At 39.4% G+C, this 17569-nt stretch overlaps 2 protein-coding genes across 5 annotated transcripts in view; both read left to right on the plus strand.

Moving 5' to 3' along the window:
- Positions 1-5798, plus strand: part of bdh2 (3-hydroxybutyrate dehydrogenase, type 2) — a 9579-nt gene extending 3781 nt beyond the window's left edge. Inside the window, exons 2-10 of the mRNA XM_005748698.1 lie at positions 560-650; positions 1543-1621; positions 2617-2713; positions 4080-4188; positions 4508-4568; positions 4746-4859; positions 5210-5268; positions 5425-5517; positions 5671-5798. Of these exons, the coding sequence (XP_005748755.1) occupies positions 579-650; positions 1543-1621; positions 2617-2713; positions 4080-4188; positions 4508-4568; positions 4746-4859; positions 5210-5268; positions 5425-5517; positions 5671-5724 (738 nt within the window). The 5' untranslated portion in view covers positions 560-578 and the 3' untranslated portion in view covers positions 5725-5798. The remainder of the gene's footprint in view (positions 1-559; positions 651-1542; positions 1622-2616; positions 2714-4079; positions 4189-4507; positions 4569-4745; positions 4860-5209; positions 5269-5424; positions 5518-5670) is intronic.
- Positions 5799-5829: 31 nt separating this feature from the next.
- On the plus strand, positions 5830-17563 carry LOC102206531 (mitochondrial sodium/hydrogen exchanger 9B2). 4 transcript variants are annotated; one of them, XM_013914827.1, is made up of 13 exons: positions 5830-6250; positions 7504-7739; positions 8350-8551; positions 8696-8866; positions 11358-11500; positions 12119-12246; positions 13691-13866; positions 14378-14484; positions 15295-15444; positions 15632-15740; positions 16123-16259; positions 16356-16578; positions 16902-17563. In XM_013914827.1, the coding sequence occupies exons 2-13, from the start codon at positions 7617-7619 to the stop codon at positions 16961-16963; spliced, it is 1731 nt and encodes a 576-aa protein (XP_013770281.1). In that variant the 5' UTR covers positions 5830-6250; positions 7504-7616; the 3' UTR covers positions 16964-17563. The 4 variants fall into 4 exon arrangements, with proteins under 4 accessions (XP_013770281.1, XP_005748757.1, XP_005748758.1 ...); XM_005748700.1 differs by having other exon boundaries at positions 7566-7739; XM_005748701.1 differs by having other exon boundaries at positions 7566-7739; positions 16356-16539.
- The last annotated feature ends 6 nt before the right edge of the window (positions 17564-17569 follow it).

A 17569-nucleotide genomic window follows, 5' to 3' on the forward strand; every position in this document is an offset into this window, starting at 1 on the left:
GTAAATAAGGACCAGCACTCTGTGAACTGAATTTAAGCTGGTACTGGAAGCGGAAGACAGACTCACTGATAAAGCACATTTGTTAATAGGGCCTTTTTACCATAAGCTACAATCATTTTGAGCCAAGTAATAAAATTTACATTAATATTTATAATGCCTGACTTTGTCACTATTAGTGACTGAATGCGCTAAACCTAACACTACAGCAAGCTTCTAATGAATTCAAGTCCTCTTCGTAAGTGGTTTTGTGGGGTCACTTAAGAGTTCTCTCTTAGCTGTAGGCCATCAAATGCTGCAGTTTACCGAAAGACCATTTTGCCAATGGTCAATGATTGCACAGTTATATAACCAAATTACGAATTGCACCACACTTTTCAGAGATTAGCAGTGAATGTATGTCTTTACATGTCTGGACTGCTGAAAACCACGAATTAAAGTATAGAAATTTGTACATTTGTGTAAAAAACATGCTTGATATACCTTTTTAAATTAAGACTGAAAGCATTTATCTAAATAAATGTGCTGTTATTCTCCAATCTTTTGTTTGTTTTGTTCACAGCAGCAGTGAAAGGTAAACTATGGGTCGCCTGGATGGGAAAGTGATTGTTCTGTCCGCTGCTGCTCAGGGGATTGGACGTGCTGCAGCAATGGTAAAAACATTTCAAATCTTCTTCTTAACATCTCACTGATTTAGTGGCTTCTAAATCACAGCAGAAAATGTTTATTTAGTAGTTAAATATTGCACTTATTCAGTGCTCTTTACATTTTGATAAGTATTAAATATAGATTAACTAATATAGGATATACTGCTTAGAGTTAAAGATTTTAAGAAGTCCCGTGATGTAATTTTTCTTAATGTAATTTAAAACATGTTTCTTCCAACTTCCTTATGTATAGAAACACTTAAGCATGTCACCTAATGTCCTGTAAATGACTGCTGTAATAGTGATTCCTGAGTTAATGGAAGCAAAGGTTCAGGACCGTCCTTTAGGGATATTCTTGCCAAAGAGATAACAACACACTTGAAAATCTCACACACTGGATTGGACCATCGCTACATCTGTTCCCTCCAAGTGATCTTAAAGTGTGCAAAGGTGCCTTGTATTACAGTGAACTGGGTTTTTATTGGAGGAATTCAACCTAAAAGTTAAAAGATGCAAATGGTATAAGGGGTCTTTTGAGCAAATCCATTTGCGCTTTAAAAACCTGCCTTATTGATGGGAAGTTGAATGGGTTTCAGAAGAGTTGTGGAACTGTGGATGGATATTAACAGTCTGCTTTCAGATGCTTGATAATGAGATATTGATTGGTATTGATGATCTGAATTATTCCCTGTAGTTGGAGTGCCCTCGTCCATTCGTACAGCAATTTAGATTCCTGCTCAGTTGTGTCTGTGACTCGGTGTCCTTCTCTTTTCGGTTTTGTGTCATAATAACCAATCATCATAATTGCAAATTTTATCTTAAATTTTATAGCACAGCATGTAGAACATTGAGGAACCACTTGGAACTGAACACTGATTTTTTTTTTTTTAAACTGTAGGCATTTGCTAAGGAGGGAGCTCAGGTCACAGCCACAGACATAAATGGAGAAAAGCTGAAGGAGCTGGATGGTATTCAAGGCAAGTTTCATCTCTGCTGATCTATGACTGCCATCTTCTGGCTATTTGAGGCATTGCAAAAGGGATGCCAGTTTACTCCTATCCCTTCATTCAAGTTCTTTCACAACTTAATTATTTGATGCAAAGTTTTAAAATTTTGATTACTTTGAAATAGCTTGTACTTAGAGATAGGGTGGGAAGTTCAGTTATTCAAGAGGGGCTTAGATTAAAACCGTGGTTCCTCCACATCGAAAGGAGCCAGTTGAGATGATTCGGGTATCTGACAAGGATGCCTCCTGGGTGCACCGTGAGGGAGGTTTTCTGGGATTGTCTGACTGAGAGGAGGTTTTAGCCTATAAAGCCTAGGACCTAGGTTCTCTGCTTAGGTTACCGGCACCAGATAAGTGGAAGAAGCAATGCATGCATTCTACTAATTTCTCTCATTTTGGCCAAAGCAGCTAATTAGTATAAATGCATAACACCTGTGCTTTCCCCAGAGTGAAGTTGTTTTTTCTACAAGAGCCATTTAACGTATCTCTATTAGAGAAATTGAAATTGCACTGTGGTAATTTTAAAAAGAAAAAAAAAACAGATTATCTCATTTCTGGTGTGCATATCATATATTAGTTTTAAAAGGCTTTATATGGGTTTTAATTGTCTTTTCTTCAAGACTGTGAGAAGAGAACCATATCTCTATTTATTCTGGTCTCTGCAGTAAATGAGTTTGAATAAATAGGACATGAGCAACATTCTTCTTCTGATATCACGCCTGAGCACTTCACCCTCTTAACTGGCTTTCTGCAGAGCCATTGAGCGGTCAGTAGGAAAAGATGTATGTTGAAGAAGATAGCAGCCAGGACAGGACCATTGTTTTGCTGTGTAACTGTGAAAATGATTGATAAATGAAGCTGCTATACCTTGAATTATTTCATGCACTAAAATAAAGCCAGCTGTTATGAAGACAAAAGCAGTGCAAGTATAATCTAAACTGTCCTTGTTTTTGTTTTCGCTGTCAGGGATCAGGACCAAAGTGGTGGACGTGACCAAGAAGGACCAAGTAGAAGCCCTGGCCAAGGAACATGACCATGTAGATGTTCTGTTCAACGTTGCTGGGTACTTTTTAAATTGGTTTTTATTTCTCTGATTTACTGAAGAAACAAAAACCTTACATAATTCTTGGAAAAACAAAATGTATGGTATTTAGAAGTTCCACATCAAGTAACCTTTTTAAAACAAATAAAGCTGTCATTTGCACCATTTTTAAATTCATGTGAGTTATTGTTGACAACAGATTAAAGTAGAAAACTGAAAAAAATATGTCAAAACCAGAATTCCTAAATCAGCAGTCACTGTGCATTTTACTTGTAGTTTCAAATAAACGTTAAGTTATTCTTTTTAACCATGAGGAAGTCAGGAGAGACAGAGAAGTATGTGAGGGTGGTGCAGGACATGTAAGAGGGCAGCGAGACAGCAGTAAGGTGTGCAGTAGGAGTGACAGATGGGTTCAGGGTAAGGGTGGGATTACATTAGGGATCAGCTCTGAGCCCCTTCTTGTTTGCAGTGGTGATGGACAGGATGACAGATGAGGTCAGACAGGAGATACTGTGCACTATGATTATTTAAAAACAGAATACATGTGAATTAGATGGACACAGGTCGAAAGGTGAACATGCAAGTGAAGGTAGTGAAGGTAGATCAGTTTAAATACCTGCGTTCAACCATCAAAACCAATGGACAGTGCACAAGAGAGGTGAAGAAGAGATTGCAGGAGCATGGAGTGGCTGGAGACAAGTGTCAGGGATAATTTGTGACAGAAGGATAGCAACAAGAGTGAAAGAAAAGGTTCAAAAGATGGTAATAAAGATGCTCAGATTTTTGAGTGAACAGGATGGGTAATATTAGAACTGAGTACATCAGAGGGACAGCTCAGGTCGAACGGTTTGGAGAAAGAGTTAGAAAGTCTAGGCTGAGATGGTTTGGAGATGTGCAGAGGAGGGACAGTGGACAGAGGATGTTGCCAGCAAGGAGGAAAAAAGACACAGATGAGGTTCTCGGATGAAGTCAAGGAGGACATGCAGTCTTGGTGTGACATAGGTGGAAGCTAGGAATAAGATGTGATGTCAGTTGGATGATCTGCTGTGGTGACCGCAAAAGGAGAAAAAAGATAAAATTGAAGTTACACTTTTCTAATTCACCCATCTGTCTCCTGCTTACTACTTAATTACATTTCCAAAACCCCATAACATACATACATAACCCCCTCTCCCCTTTTCTCAATTTTATTAACAGGTTTCTTCTACATTATCACCTTTGAGTTTTATCTTGAAATGGCAGTAGTTTACCACTCTGGTTTTGATTAAGTTATTAGGTACAGATATTGTCACTTGTGTCTCACTGTTTGTCCAAATTGTCATATTAATGCTGTCTAAAGTTATTAGATGAGGCTATTTTTCCACTAAATGTCTGTGCTCGTACACAGATTTGTGCATCATGGCACCATCTTGGATTGTGAAGAGGATGACTGGGACTTCACAATGAATGTCAATGTGCGGAGCATGTACCTGATGAGCAAGGCTTTCTTGCCTAAGGTGACTTTTGGCCACTTCACCAAACTCTTAACACCATTTATCCCGTGAATGTAATAGGTGCTACTGATAATAGTGTGACATATGCCTTTAATTTTGTTCTCATCCGTTGTTGGATTAGCTGCATTAACTGTACCACTGTGAACCCATGACATGATGGGTGAGGACTGCTCAGCTACTAATCCTGCTTTAGCTGCAAACTAACCAAACTGCCAAACTGTACCTTTAGCGCAGATCTCGGCACTTTTTATTGCTTTGTTTGTGTAGTTTTAATCTGGATTCAACAAAAACAATTCTGTTAATATGCCATTTGTCATTCTAGATGTTGGCAAAGAAGTCGGGAAACATTATTAACATGGCATCTGTTGCATCAAGCATAAAAGGTAAACGATCTTCCTCAGATCTTTTTTTTTTTATTGCAGTTGCTTGTAGAACTATTCCTACTTAAAGGGACACGATGTCTTTGAAGTTTGGCCAGTCTTTGCAATCCTCTTATCTCAGATAAATGCTTTGCCTGCGTGTGGCTGTGTGTGAGTGACAGATGTGTTTCCTCAACACAGGCGTTGTTAAGCGGTGTGTCTATAGTACCTCCAAGGCTGCAGTGATTGGGCTCACCAAGTCCATAGCTGCGGATTTCATTGAGCAAGGCATTCGCTGTAACTGTGTTTGTCCTGGTAAGGTTAGAACACAGTGCAACAAATCACCATATCACCATGTGTTTTTAGTCTTCCTCAGTGATACTCAAAGTATACTGTAAACGTCCTTGAAATTAAACTAAATTGATGGGGTGTTTTAGCTGAAGGTTGTTTCATGTTAGGGCACACTGGCTTAAGAGCCGGTCTAAAAAGATGCTGTGTATACTTTTATTTTGATTATTTATATACATCACATCCAAGTCCAACCCAATCGTATTTGATACTTATTAATAGAAAAATGTTCATTTAGCCAAAGACCATAATTTCTTAACTAACTCTTGTCTTTTAATAAACATTTCATTAGGCTTGCTCTCTTTCTATTTCTGTAGGGACTGTTGATACTCCATCACTGAGGGGTAGGATCCAGGCTCAGCCCGACCCAGAACAGGTATTGCAGGCTTTGATGTACATTTTCGCCAACCTGACAGTAATGCCTGCGTGATTCATATACTATGTGTCATATGTTATCTTTATTTACACAATGTTAAATAATGATGACTGGATGATGAAGATAATGAATGATCCAATTATAACTCATTTACAGGCTTATAAAGACTTTATGGCAAGACAGAAAACTGGCAGGCTGTGCACAGCCGAAGAGGTTGCACACCTGTGCATATACCTGGCCTCAGATGAGGTGAGTGCTTGCACAGATGTAATTCAGGAGGTATAATAATAGTATGAATAGAGTGTAGGTATCATAGGAATACACATACCTAGAGAAAGCTGTAGATATTTTTGTCAGTAAAGTAATTTACCAGTGGTTTTAAACTGTCTGAGCCCTCCACAGTCAGCCTATGTGACTGGGACAGAGCACATCATCGATGGAGGTTGGAGACTGTGAGGAAACTGGAAGGACTACATCATTACAGAAGTGGAATCCAAACCTTGAATTCAAATAAAGTTGTCATAAATGTATAATTTTTAAAAAATTATTATTATAAAATAAGAAAAAAATATCAGTAATATTACATATTTTATGGAAAAATGTCTTGTTTTGCAACTGAAACCTATGCTGCAAATATATTTGTCATCCTAAATTCAAACTATAAATAATGTACAGAAGTGTGTAATCAACTTTAAACCTTTCCCGCTTTCCATTACTGTGCATTACTCTGTGCATCCTTTCCCGCTTTCCATTACTGTGCATTACTCTGTGCATAATAGTGAAACAAAAGCTATGTGCAAGATGTTAAGCAAACCAGTTTTCCAAGTAACCCAAGTTCTCCATGCACCGTTGTGGACGCTACATACTTGCTTGGCAGTCACTAATCCGCCTCATTCCTCGTGTACCAGCTGGTGCATCTGCTGCAGGCCTACGAGAAAAGCTGCCACTGACAGCCCGCATGCTCTGGTGTTTACGATATGAGGTGAGCGCGTTTTTTCTTCTATAATTAATAGGTCATTTTTGTCAGAGGCGGTCGCTTGCTAGCTATCTGCATAAAAGGTTGGGTGCACTGTCAGCTTTTAGTAGGCGGTACACAGGCATAAGCAGCTACTGGACAGTAGAACATCAAATATCGGACAAGAACCAGCTGTCAGGGTGGTGGAGATTAAACTAGCCCCCATACTTGCTGGTCCAGTTGACTGAAAAGTAAAATCCAGCTTGATTGTATAAACCGAAGTTAGAAAACCTCGGCCGTCAATTTAACGTTTAAAGAAATTAGGGTCGTTGTTTGACTTTAGCAGTAGGACATTGTGCACAGCCTAAACGCTGTAATCCACAGATATTTGCGAAACGCTCCCATATTAAACGAAAAAATAGCTAGTGGCGGAAGGAGCGGTGGTAGCTGGCGATAGTGCACACCCAGGAGTGGGTCATGTCTGATAATGGAACCACAGCTAGTGAAACCAATTGAATGGTATGGCCAAAAGTTTCTTCTGTGCTTTGGCCATACACGTGTTTACAGTGAATGAAACATGGATACACCCCTATATCTCGAAGATTTGCTGGCGATAGTTGACAAACTAGGTTTAGTGATACCAGTGCGAGCGGGTTGTTGCCGTTGACAGCTGCACGTTAACCTACTTGCTTTAGCATCCGCGCTCTGTAACCTACCTACTTGAGCTAACGCTAGCTACTGTGCCATATGGTGTAGCTGTAAGCATTGATTAGCGGGGTTTGCTTACAATTGGATTAACAGGACGTCTGTCGCTCGCTAAAAGCAAGTTTCAAAACATTGTAGTAGCGTCTGTTTGGCGTTCCTGTGTATGTGGTACTTGTAACCACCAAAACACCATATTAATGTTATACACTGTTATACACAAACGTTGACAAGTCACTCACATTTTTATAGTACATACAGCACACAGAACGAGAGACTGGGACTGATGTGGGGGTTACAGCAGCTCTCCACAACAGTCCCATGTGTCCACCTGTGTATTAGTCTGATAGATCGCTGCTTGCACACGTTATAGCTTGTACTATGCAGTATTTGTGAAATGTAATGAAATCCATTTCTTTTAAACACCAAAAAACTCATGTGTTTAGTCTATTATGCGCATGTAGGAGATTTAACCACATCATTTCACATTATGTCAATATTTGTACCAGCACCACTGATACTGTTTGTTTTTTCTTACTGATAAAAAACCTATTGTATGAATGGAAACCTGTGGATAGAGGTGGACATGCCAAAAGAAAAGTAAAAGAACAGCCCACTAATGGCTAACCCCACCCCTCAGCTTGATGTCTTGTGATACAAGAGTGGACCAGAAAGACTGTAGGCAACCGCCATGGAGGACACCCAGCAGAAAGCTGCAAACCCGGACCTGAGTCCTGCACCCAGTCCAGTGCCTAGTCCAGCTCCCAGCCCACTATTGGACAGAATTCCTTTGCCTGTGCCAAACCATGTGGAGGTTTAGTATTTTACTGCTAATAATTTTTTGCACCTGTTGTTCTGTTTAATGATTCTGTGTTGTATATATTGTTCATTAAAATTAATACCGTCGCCTTATTGATGTTTTTTTTTTTTTTTTTAATTTTTCCTCTGAGAAAGAATTGTAAACCAGTTCAAGGAATTCTCCCAACTTTGAGCTAACATAACCCCTTGAACAACTCTGTGAAATTGTTATCAGTTTATAGGGCATATCAAAACCGTTCATTTCGCAAGTGTATGGCAGTCTGTAAACTTAGGATATGGCATGCCTCTGTAAAACTGCTGGTATCCTTCTGACTGAAGATGTGCAAAATAAGACATAGTAAATATAATCCAGAAACACGTACCACTATTTAGCTAGTTATGTTAATGCTGCATTTATGCTTATGTTATTATACTATATGTTATGACGAGTTGTGGAGTTGAGCAGTAAATTCGAATTTGCACACTAATCTGCACATTTCATATTTATTTGTCATCTGTTATGCGCTGTCTTTAGAAATATGCTATGTCATCTAGCAGAACAGTTTGTCCACCCGCAATGTGAACACTGACCTGCTCTACTCCATGTCGTGATCCTTCTTTTAAAGCACCTAAATGTGAACCAGATCCAGGTGGTGGTACGTCGCTGCTCAAGTCCAAATGTAACAGAGGAGACCACTTATTTTATTCCTCGTAACCCCGTAGTGGACGCCGGTACCAACACAGATCCACCAGTGGTCTGTTGTCCTGTGCTGCGAAGATTTTGCCCCTGTCCGCCAAGAGGCTTTCTCGCCTCCCTTATTACCAAAGGTAAAAAAGGAGGCTGATTTGTCCTCCAAAGCACATTTGTTGTATGTTTCCATCCAAGAATGTGTAAAAACTGCAGATCATGAGTATACAGTAGTTATTGAACTACCTGAGAAATGCAGCCCCATAATTCCCTGTTCTCTCTAGTTCTTTTGGCAGTTGTACTCTTTGGAGTGGTTTGGTCAATCACAGAGGACGAATGTCTCCCAGGAGGAAACCTCTTTGGCATTACAATACTCTTCATCTGTGCAGTTGTTGGTGGAAAATTGGTGTCTCTCATTCGTCTGCCCAAACTTCCACCTTTCCCACCACTCCTTGGTAAGACAGAAAATCTGGTGCTTTGACTTTTTATGGTGACACTGGCATGTTAATCTAAGTATTTAGTCCATATATATCTACACAGATTTATCCATCAGAGTGATATATAGTTCTAACTGATATTAGCCATGTTAACTGACATTGGCATTGCTCCATAGTGTAGTGGTGTACAGATTTGCCCAAGAAGTAAAAGATAACAACTTTGAAAACTAGAATCAAACACAAATCCCATTGGGACTGGATCGTGAAGGGCATCCGGTGTTCTTCCTCATGCAGCTAAAAGCTTTTTATCACACTGTTTTTTGTTTCTCTCAAACAATAGGGGTTAACATAAAAGAAAGTGAAACCTCAACCCCAGCCATGGTCCTGGTTTCTTCCTGTTAAAAGGGTTTTTTTTCCCTTCCCACTGTTTCCAAATGCTTGCTCATAGGCGTTTGTCGTTCTTGAGCATTTTGTCTTGTTGGGGTCTTTACCTTAGAATATAAGGACTGTTGTTGTTATTTCAATGTATATAAATAAAATAAAATTGAACTGAAAAAAGATTGTCATTTTAAACATTGGTGCATGCCTAGTTGTTAGATTTGTGATTGTTAAACTTCCATATTTGTAAAGCACATACAGTTTTAATGTTTGGGTTCAGTTATTGATAATGATGGGAGCACTGTGTCATTTATGACATAAAAGTGCATACATGCCATGAGCATTTGCTAACAGGCTGCCTTAATGGATTCTTGATACCTACAAATGGGTATTAACCTTGTTATTTGGGTTTCTTTGTGCATGATAGACATCAGTATTTGTTAAACTGTTTGCAGTTATGTCAGCATGCAGGTAAAGTTTCTAAAAACCGCATTTCCAAGGACACTCATACATGATTATGCAATGCAAGGTGGCAGTATGGCTGTTCCTGTAATAACTTCATGTTCTTATCTCACATGGTGCTCATTCTCAATCTGGGCAACTCATCCTGCAGCTCACTGAACTATACAAAAAGAGGTTTGCTTCACTCTCTGAACTGAGCTCTTGCTGGGGAGTAAGACCTAGTAGTGCTGCAGTGCTGTCTGTATATTTTTATCTAGAAGCTTTTTTGAAAAAAAGTCCTGTGTTAAAGCTTTGTCGTTGTTTGTATGTTGGCAACAGCGAGGTCAACTGATGAGTGATGATCCCTGCTGTGGGTGAGAGGGAAGTCAGGTGACAGTATATATTTCTGCGTGTCTAGAAAAAAACAAAACAATACCAAAAAACCTGAACCTTAAATTGAAAACTGAATACTTCTTATTATACGTAACGTTCTACATCAGGGGTGGAGAACTCCAGGCCTCAAGGGCTGGTGTCCCACAGGTTTTAGATGTGTCCTTCATCCAACACAGCTGATTTAAATGGCTAAATTACCTCCTCAGCATGTCTTGAAGTTCTCCAGAGCCCTGGTAATGAACTAGTCATTGATTTAGGTGTGTTGACCCAGGTTGATATCTAAAACCTGCAGGACTGGTCCTTGAGGCCTGGAGTTCCCCACCTCTGTTCTCCATCATCTAGGACTAAGGTTGAATTTCTTTGAGAAACGTTTAATTTGCATGAGCTTGTCAAGTTACTGTAAGTTTATCCATGTGAAAAGTTAAAAATCATGTTATCCGTTGATGTTCTGGATTTTTTGTGTTTTGCATCTCTTTGTTCTATTTTTACACAGCAAAGATTATTGTGGCACCTTTGGCTTGAAAAGATATGCCAATTGTGCTGCTGGTTTTCAGGGGGTGAAAACGTGCTGATCATCAGAAGTGTTATTTGCACTGTGCATTGTCATGATGTGATGTGACTCTCTCATTTGATCAATTTCCTTGATAAATATCAAGGAAACTGTAACCACTCCTTGTTTAGTTGATAACATTATAGGGAGGGGTAGAAGTTTGCATCTCTAAACATCTCGTTCATGTTTTTTCATTTTCATTTTCACTAAGTCTTCAAAAAGGAGCTTTGCTTAACAGTTAGGTGTTAATTTTTGAGGTTTCTGGTTTGTCTAGTCTTTCAATAAACTACTAACTAGAATGCTGTTGTAAAATTTAGAGGATGGTGCTTAGCTTCCATGGTAGAATATTTGTCTGGCAACCCATTAGAATATGTGCATCATATGTTTTTTCCCCCACTTATTATAGCATAAGACTTTCTCTGTAGATCCGAAATCTAACCTTTCTACTGCTTTTTTAGATAGATAATTAATTAATACTAATGTTGCATTGTTTGACTCGAACAATTATCCGAGTCAAGAAGTTTTAGAACAGGTTGTGGATTGTTGAAACCTCTGGTGTTAGGGTTTCAACATTCACAGTTTGCAGAGTATCTGATTCTAACACCCTGTGTTCAAAAAGCAACCGGTGAGCTTGTGTTTTTTTTTTCTCTGTAGCAACATGAAAGAAAGCTTCAAAGAATAAACAAACCTTCATGGTAATAAGGATCAGCTTTCCTCTTTCTCACCCTCACTTGTGCTTTGCTGCAGGTATGCTGCTCATGGGCTTCCTGCTGAGGAACATTCCAGTTGTTACAGATGGGGTGTACATTGACTTCAAATGGTCTGCATCTCTCAGGAACATTGCTCTGGCTGTCATTCTGGCCAGAGCTGGTCTAGGGTTGGATCCCACGGTATGCTAGATACTATACAAGCTTAACATCGGCATTGAGAGGTAGAAATACAGTAATTATATGTTAATCTCATCTCTTTTCACTTGCCATTGTTATACTGGTGCAAATTCTCACTGATAGCTATGTCATTGGTTGAAGTGGTTAAAGTAGTTAAAAGAAGAGTTAATTAAACCTTCTAAGACCTAAACTCTTTCATGGCATGCATTTTTAATTTCTCTTTGCCATTTGGGCTGATTGGGACCTGATGAACGTAAAAACAAAGAATAACAAGAATTTTTTTTTTCTTTTACCTAATTTTTGTTTCTGAGAAAAATGAGATCCACATATGAGGACATTCGCTTTAAATTTCGATAAAACGGTGGTAGTATAATGTCCTCGTAAGTGGATATCAGGCCCTTGTACAGCAAAATTTAGTATTTTGGTCTAGAGAACCCAAAATGTGATGTCCACATATGTGGATGCCAGGTCCTCGGAGGTTAAGAAATGACAGGAAGAATCTGTTCATGTTTTAGTCAGTTATTTACCTCATCATTCGGTACTACTAAATATGCTTGTTAAAGCTTTTTGTAGTGATGTGCAGAACTTAATAACTTGTTTGATGTGTGTGTCTGTTATCAGGCTCTCAGGAAACTAAAAGCTGTGTGTATACGTGTGGCAGCTGGGCCGTGCTCGATAGAGGCTTGCACCGTAGCTGTGATCTCTCACTTCCTCATGGGCTTGCCCTGGGTGTGGGGCTTCATCCTTGGGTAAATACAACACTACTCTCACTTGCTGTGTACCCAGCTCTTATTTTTCAACTTCATAACCAAAATCACCATTGATTGATGTCTATGGCAAATCTATACACATACTTTAAAATGACTGTTTCATTCGTGATCCCCAGATGTGTCACAAACACAAAATTTGTATTTGGTGACTCGCTGGGTGAAATCGGTCGCAAAGAAGGTGCTGCCCCAGAAATTGCTGTGATTGCTAGCAGATTGGCATGGCTACCTGTAACTGGCATGAAAGATGTTGACATTGCTGCAAACTACTTGCCAAGTGGTAGTGAAACATTAAAAAAAGCCTGAAACAAACCAGAAAGGGAGGATGATTGTCCATTGCTACTGAGACCAACACATTTCAAAAGGCACAACTTTTAAATCTTCTTAGTCAGGGAATAGACATTTTAATCCCAGCGACTGGTAGCTGCTAGGAAGTCCTTGATTGGTCTCAAGGCCTGTGTGACTACTGCCCAATGCAACCAGACTTTGTCCTGTTTTTGTCTGGATTTTACCTGCAACTTAACTTTGTGTTATATTCATATTTGGATTATATGACCACTTAGCTCTCTGGGTCCATGAGACATTAGAGAGCTGAGTGAAGGTCAAATCTTACTTTGTGATAAATTAAACCTAACACTGCAAAAAAAAACCAAAACAAAACACTGCAGCTATAAGGAACATGTTTACATGAAGAACAGCACAAAAACTGAAATTTAAATAAGATGCATATCTGCTTCATCAGCATTGAGGGTATTAAGTGGAGCATTAGTATTTGTAAAAAAACAAGAAGCTCTGGTTTTACATCTAGATAGCTTGTTCTTCTTGTGTTGCATGTTGTGGTTAATGGATGACTTAGTAGAAAGAAGGCCCTGTTAGCTGTTCATAACCACAGAAATCTTTTTCTACTAATTCCACTTTACATTAGTCAGCTCAAACTTTTCCTTTTGCTTCTACCCAAATGGTAAGACGTCATAATAAACATTGTTAAATGGTAAATGTATAGCTAAATAAATGTTAGGCAATATGTTTCTCAATTGAACAGTAACACAATTACTATAAAAGTAAAGTAATGTCTGATTATCATGATCAAATATTATATTATATAACACGTTTAGTATCATCGTGGGGTTTAAATGCATTTTATGAGCATTGATACAAGAACAGAATATGTTTCTTAAAATAAATAATTATTACACAAACTAATGACATACAGGCAAGTTTTAAATTGTTAATGATTAGCAGACAAAAAACAATCTATTATAATGTCATCTTCTTCACAATACAATAACTATTTGTTTGCTTAAAAACTGATTTACCATTTATTAACTATGATATAATAAATTCTTACCAAATGTTTGTAAAGCTTGCCCAGGAGTTTTTCATTTATCAGTGAATGAATGAACCCTCTATCTTCTCCACGTTGCAGCTTCGTGCTAGGAGCTGTGTCTCCAGCAGTGGTGGTTCCCTCCATGCTCCTGCTGCAGAAGGACGGTTACGGTGTAGAGAAGGGCATCCCCACCCTGCTGATGGCTGCAGGCAGCTTTGATGACATTCTTGCGATCACAGGATTCACAACATGCTTGGGCATGGCCTTTGCCACAGGTAATCTCTGCTCTGTGCGTTTACATGTGTGGAGGCGTGAGAGGAAAACAAGAATTGATGGATTTATCGCTTTGTTTTGCCTTTGACACACAACAGCACCTTATCTCCCGAAGAGAAACGCATAGAAGAAAATAACTTTTTGCTGTAGTTTGTAAAGATGTCACCAGAGGGTGTGAGCGTGCTGATTACTCTTAATACAGAGTTCTGGCACCAGTTCATTATATATGGCAGAATCTGAATTTTTTTAAAGGGTTACCTTTGTATTGCTGCAACACTCTTTCTATTGTGGTGTAATTCAACAGCACTCAAACTGTAGATGCCAAAATGTCCAACATGTTAAGCCTTCCTTACACTAAATAAAGTGTAAGAAAGTGTAAAGTATATACTTTGAGTGTTTGCTGGCTTCTGTATTAAGCTGCATTAGTTAGAGAGACTTGTTTCTGAACTGGCAAATTAAAATATTTTAGAAATTCACAATTTCACAAATGTTTGTTTTGATTGATTCTTCTAGGTTCAACTTGGTACAACCTCCTCAGGGGGGTGCTGGAGGTGGCAGGAGGGATGGTTGCTGGGATTCTTCTTGGTTTTCTCATCCAGTACTTCCCTAGTGTTGACCAGGTAAAGTAACAGCCAGGAAAAGCTTGTATGGATAATTCACTAGCAGGGACCACTCCCTTGGTAACAATGAGCAATGAGGGATGAGGGAGTGTGATTAGTGCTGCGGTTTGGGGAAGGCCTTGAAGGGGACTGGCGACGGCTCTCTGTACTAACGAGAAATAAAGGGAGGAAAGGAAGAGAGGAGAGGACAGGAGAAGAGAGTAAAGAAAAAAGGGGGGACAGGGTGGAGCATGAAAATGAGAACAGCGGGTATTGGAGAAGGGGGGCTTTTATAGCCTGAGGCCAGAGGGGGCATGAAGGAGGAGTGGTCCCGCTCCTGAAATTCAGATGATATCTCCACAAAAGTATAACCCTTTTTCCATAAAAAAGTTTGGGGTAGTGTGTGAATAGGAAACATAATAAGAATAAAACTGCAGATTTTAACCCTGTTAGCTGAAAAAGTGAACTGAAAAAGTATCAGATGTGAAAGGTTTTATTTTTAATGTGCTCATTTTGCCCTTTTTACATCAGAATGTGCCACATGTTTTTACTGGGGACATATTTGGACTAAGCAGGCCAGTTTAGCCCAAGGACTCTTACTGTCATCTCAATGGCAGCATGTGTTGTTTAAAAACCTCGATACTATATAGCTTTAGATTACATATTGGATTTATTTCTTCATCAAAAGTGAAAGTGCTGTGAACCAACACGTCCTAGCTTCTTTGCAAATGATTTCTTATAGACCTTAGAGCTATTATTTGTTAAATAATGCATATTGTAATCCTTTTCGCTATCTAGAAACCTACTGTTAATGTTAACTATTTCTTCTAGAAACACTTGGTGATGAAGCGTTCCTTCTTGGTGCTGGGTCTGTCTGTTTTTGCTGTGTTTGGCAGCGGTGTGGCAGGCTTTCCTGGCTCCGGAGGCCTGTGCACCTTGGTGCTGGCATTCCTGGCTGGCGTCGGCTGGGGAACAGAAAAGGTAAAAATAATGCATCTAATAACTACAGTACATCAGTACGTCTGTTTGCAGATTTCTGACTTTGGAGGTGAATTTGAACGAGGCTAACTGTCCAAAATCTTAGACCTAATTTCTCTTAAACTACTTGGTTGTTATATATTATAATTAAATGTGAACAGTGAACATGTCCTGCATTCTTTGTCCTTAGGCACGTGTGGAAGAAGTGATAGGGTGGGCGTGGGATGTGTTTCAGCCTCTTCTCTTTGGACTGATAGGAGCTGAGATTCGAGTCTCTGAGTTGGAGGGACACACAGTTGGTGAGATAAACAGACACACACACACAAACAGCCTTCAAAATAACCCACAGCAAGATGGCTGTTATCACTGTGAAAAATTCAAATATTACTCTGTGTATGAAAATATATTTGCATAACCCAAAAAAAGAGGCAATGTGAGAGATATGATGCTTCTTCCCGTCCTGTAAATACTAATCCCTCTGTCTTTGTTAGCACTTTACAGCTATAGCAGTTTACTAAATAACTTATGACATGTTTGTTTTGCATGAGTCAGTGCAGCTGAAATGACACTGCACATAATTTTCTTGCAGTAATTTTTTTTTGGGGGGGAGGGGGGGGGATTTATATGGTGTACATATAATATTGTTGTCCTTGTATGACTTTTGCCTCTACGTGTCTCTAGGTCTGGGTATAGTCTCTCTCCTCATTGGTCTGCTGGTTAGAGTGGGGTTCACCTTCGTCTGTGTGTTGTTTGCGGGCTTTAGCATAAAGGAAAAAGTGTTCATAGCCCTAGCATGGATGCCTAAAGCAACAGTGCAGGTATGTCTCCTTAGCAAACCTTTGAATGAAAAGCATATGCATTAAATGTCTTTGAAGTCTGTGGGGTTGTGCCGCATCTTGGCTTGTCTCTGTCAGGCAGCTATAGGATCCACAGCTTTGGACATGGCGAGGACAAAGGATGACAAGCAGCTGCAGAAATACGGCATGGACGTGCTGACTGTGGCTGTGCTCGGCATCCTTCTCACAGCCCCTGTAGGCGCACTTATCATAGGGCTGTGTGGCCCTCGCCTGCTGCAAAAGCCAGAGAACACAGTCAGCGGTGAGCGAGTCAAACCCAGTTTATCAGCTTTCTTCCTAGGTATGTAAAGTCTTTCTTTTGAAAATTCAAGCTCGGCTCAGCAACCTTTGCTAACCTAACTAGGTGTGTTTGAGTAGTGAGTATCCTTTCCTTTTCTAATATTTTTCCTGCTACACCCTTATGACATAAAGATTTGCATAGCTTGGGCCACTGTGTCATTCAGCAGCTTCACGATTTTTTACAGGCACACAACAGTGGTATTGTGTTCATGTAAATACATTTATTCACAGTGCAAAAAGTGCAGCTAGTTTCATTTTTTTAAATCTTTCATTTTCTCAGTCTTATTATTTTTTTCCTCCCTGTCTCTTCTTCCTCTTTCTTAGGCACTGCAACAGGAGATCAAGATGACAATGAAACTCCCGTCACCTATGAAAGTACACTCTGATGTCAAGTGTGAGAGAGGAGAATTAAAGAAACTCCTCACACCTCAGATATTTGAACTTCTCTTTGGCCACCGAGTGGCCCTCGCTGTGTCTGTTGTTCAGCTCTCTGTGTTCGCAGTCCTGCAGGAACACGTGAATCATTTTGTATTTATAGCATCTGGTGATTTCCAGGCCTAACACTGCAAACAAATGACCCACATTGCACTGTCTGGAAAAAAAATCATATTGTTTTCAAGGTATAGAAATGGTTTATACTTTTAAAAGGATCTTGTCATATTCACTAAATCCAGAATTTTTCCACTGTTCTTGATTGGATTACCAGTAAGAAAGCACTTTACTTTGACTTGAAAGGTCAAAGTAAAGCAGTTTTCTTCATGGGGGACAGAGAACGTTTTGGGATGTTGTTGATAAGCAATTTTTATTGCTATGAGTAGACTACACTGTAAAACCACATGCAAGTTTTAGGCATCCTACATCTTCATGCTGTGTTTGTTTACTTTGATTTGTGTATGCATATTAGCCCTCTGTCAGTATGGTGAGATCAGTTGCGTAGTTTGCAAAGAGTCAGGGAAGGATTTGTGTAATTGATAATATTTTAGTTTAAGTAC

This window comes from Pundamilia nyererei, unplaced genomic scaffold (assembly GCF_000239375.1).
Source record: "Pundamilia nyererei isolate P.nyererei 1_Seehausen unplaced genomic scaffold, PunNye1.0 scaffold00227, whole genome shotgun sequence".
Classification (NCBI taxonomy): Eukaryota; Metazoa; Chordata; class Actinopteri; order Cichliformes; family Cichlidae; genus Pundamilia; species Pundamilia nyererei.

Bases quoted from the DNA above. Each gene is read 5' to 3' on its own strand.
- LOC102206531 (XM_013914827.1), top strand. From the start codon at position 7,617: ATGGAGGACACCCAGCAGAAAGCTGCAAACCCGGACCTGAGTCCTGCA. The intron at 8,552-8,695 runs GTAAAAAAGGAG...TGTTCTCTCTAG, and splicing joins CGCCTCCCTTATTACCAAAG to TTCTTTTGGCAGTTGTACTC. The intron at 14,485-15,294 runs GTAAAGTAACAG...TATTTCTTCTAG, and splicing joins ACTTCCCTAGTGTTGACCAG to AAACACTTGGTGATGAAGCG.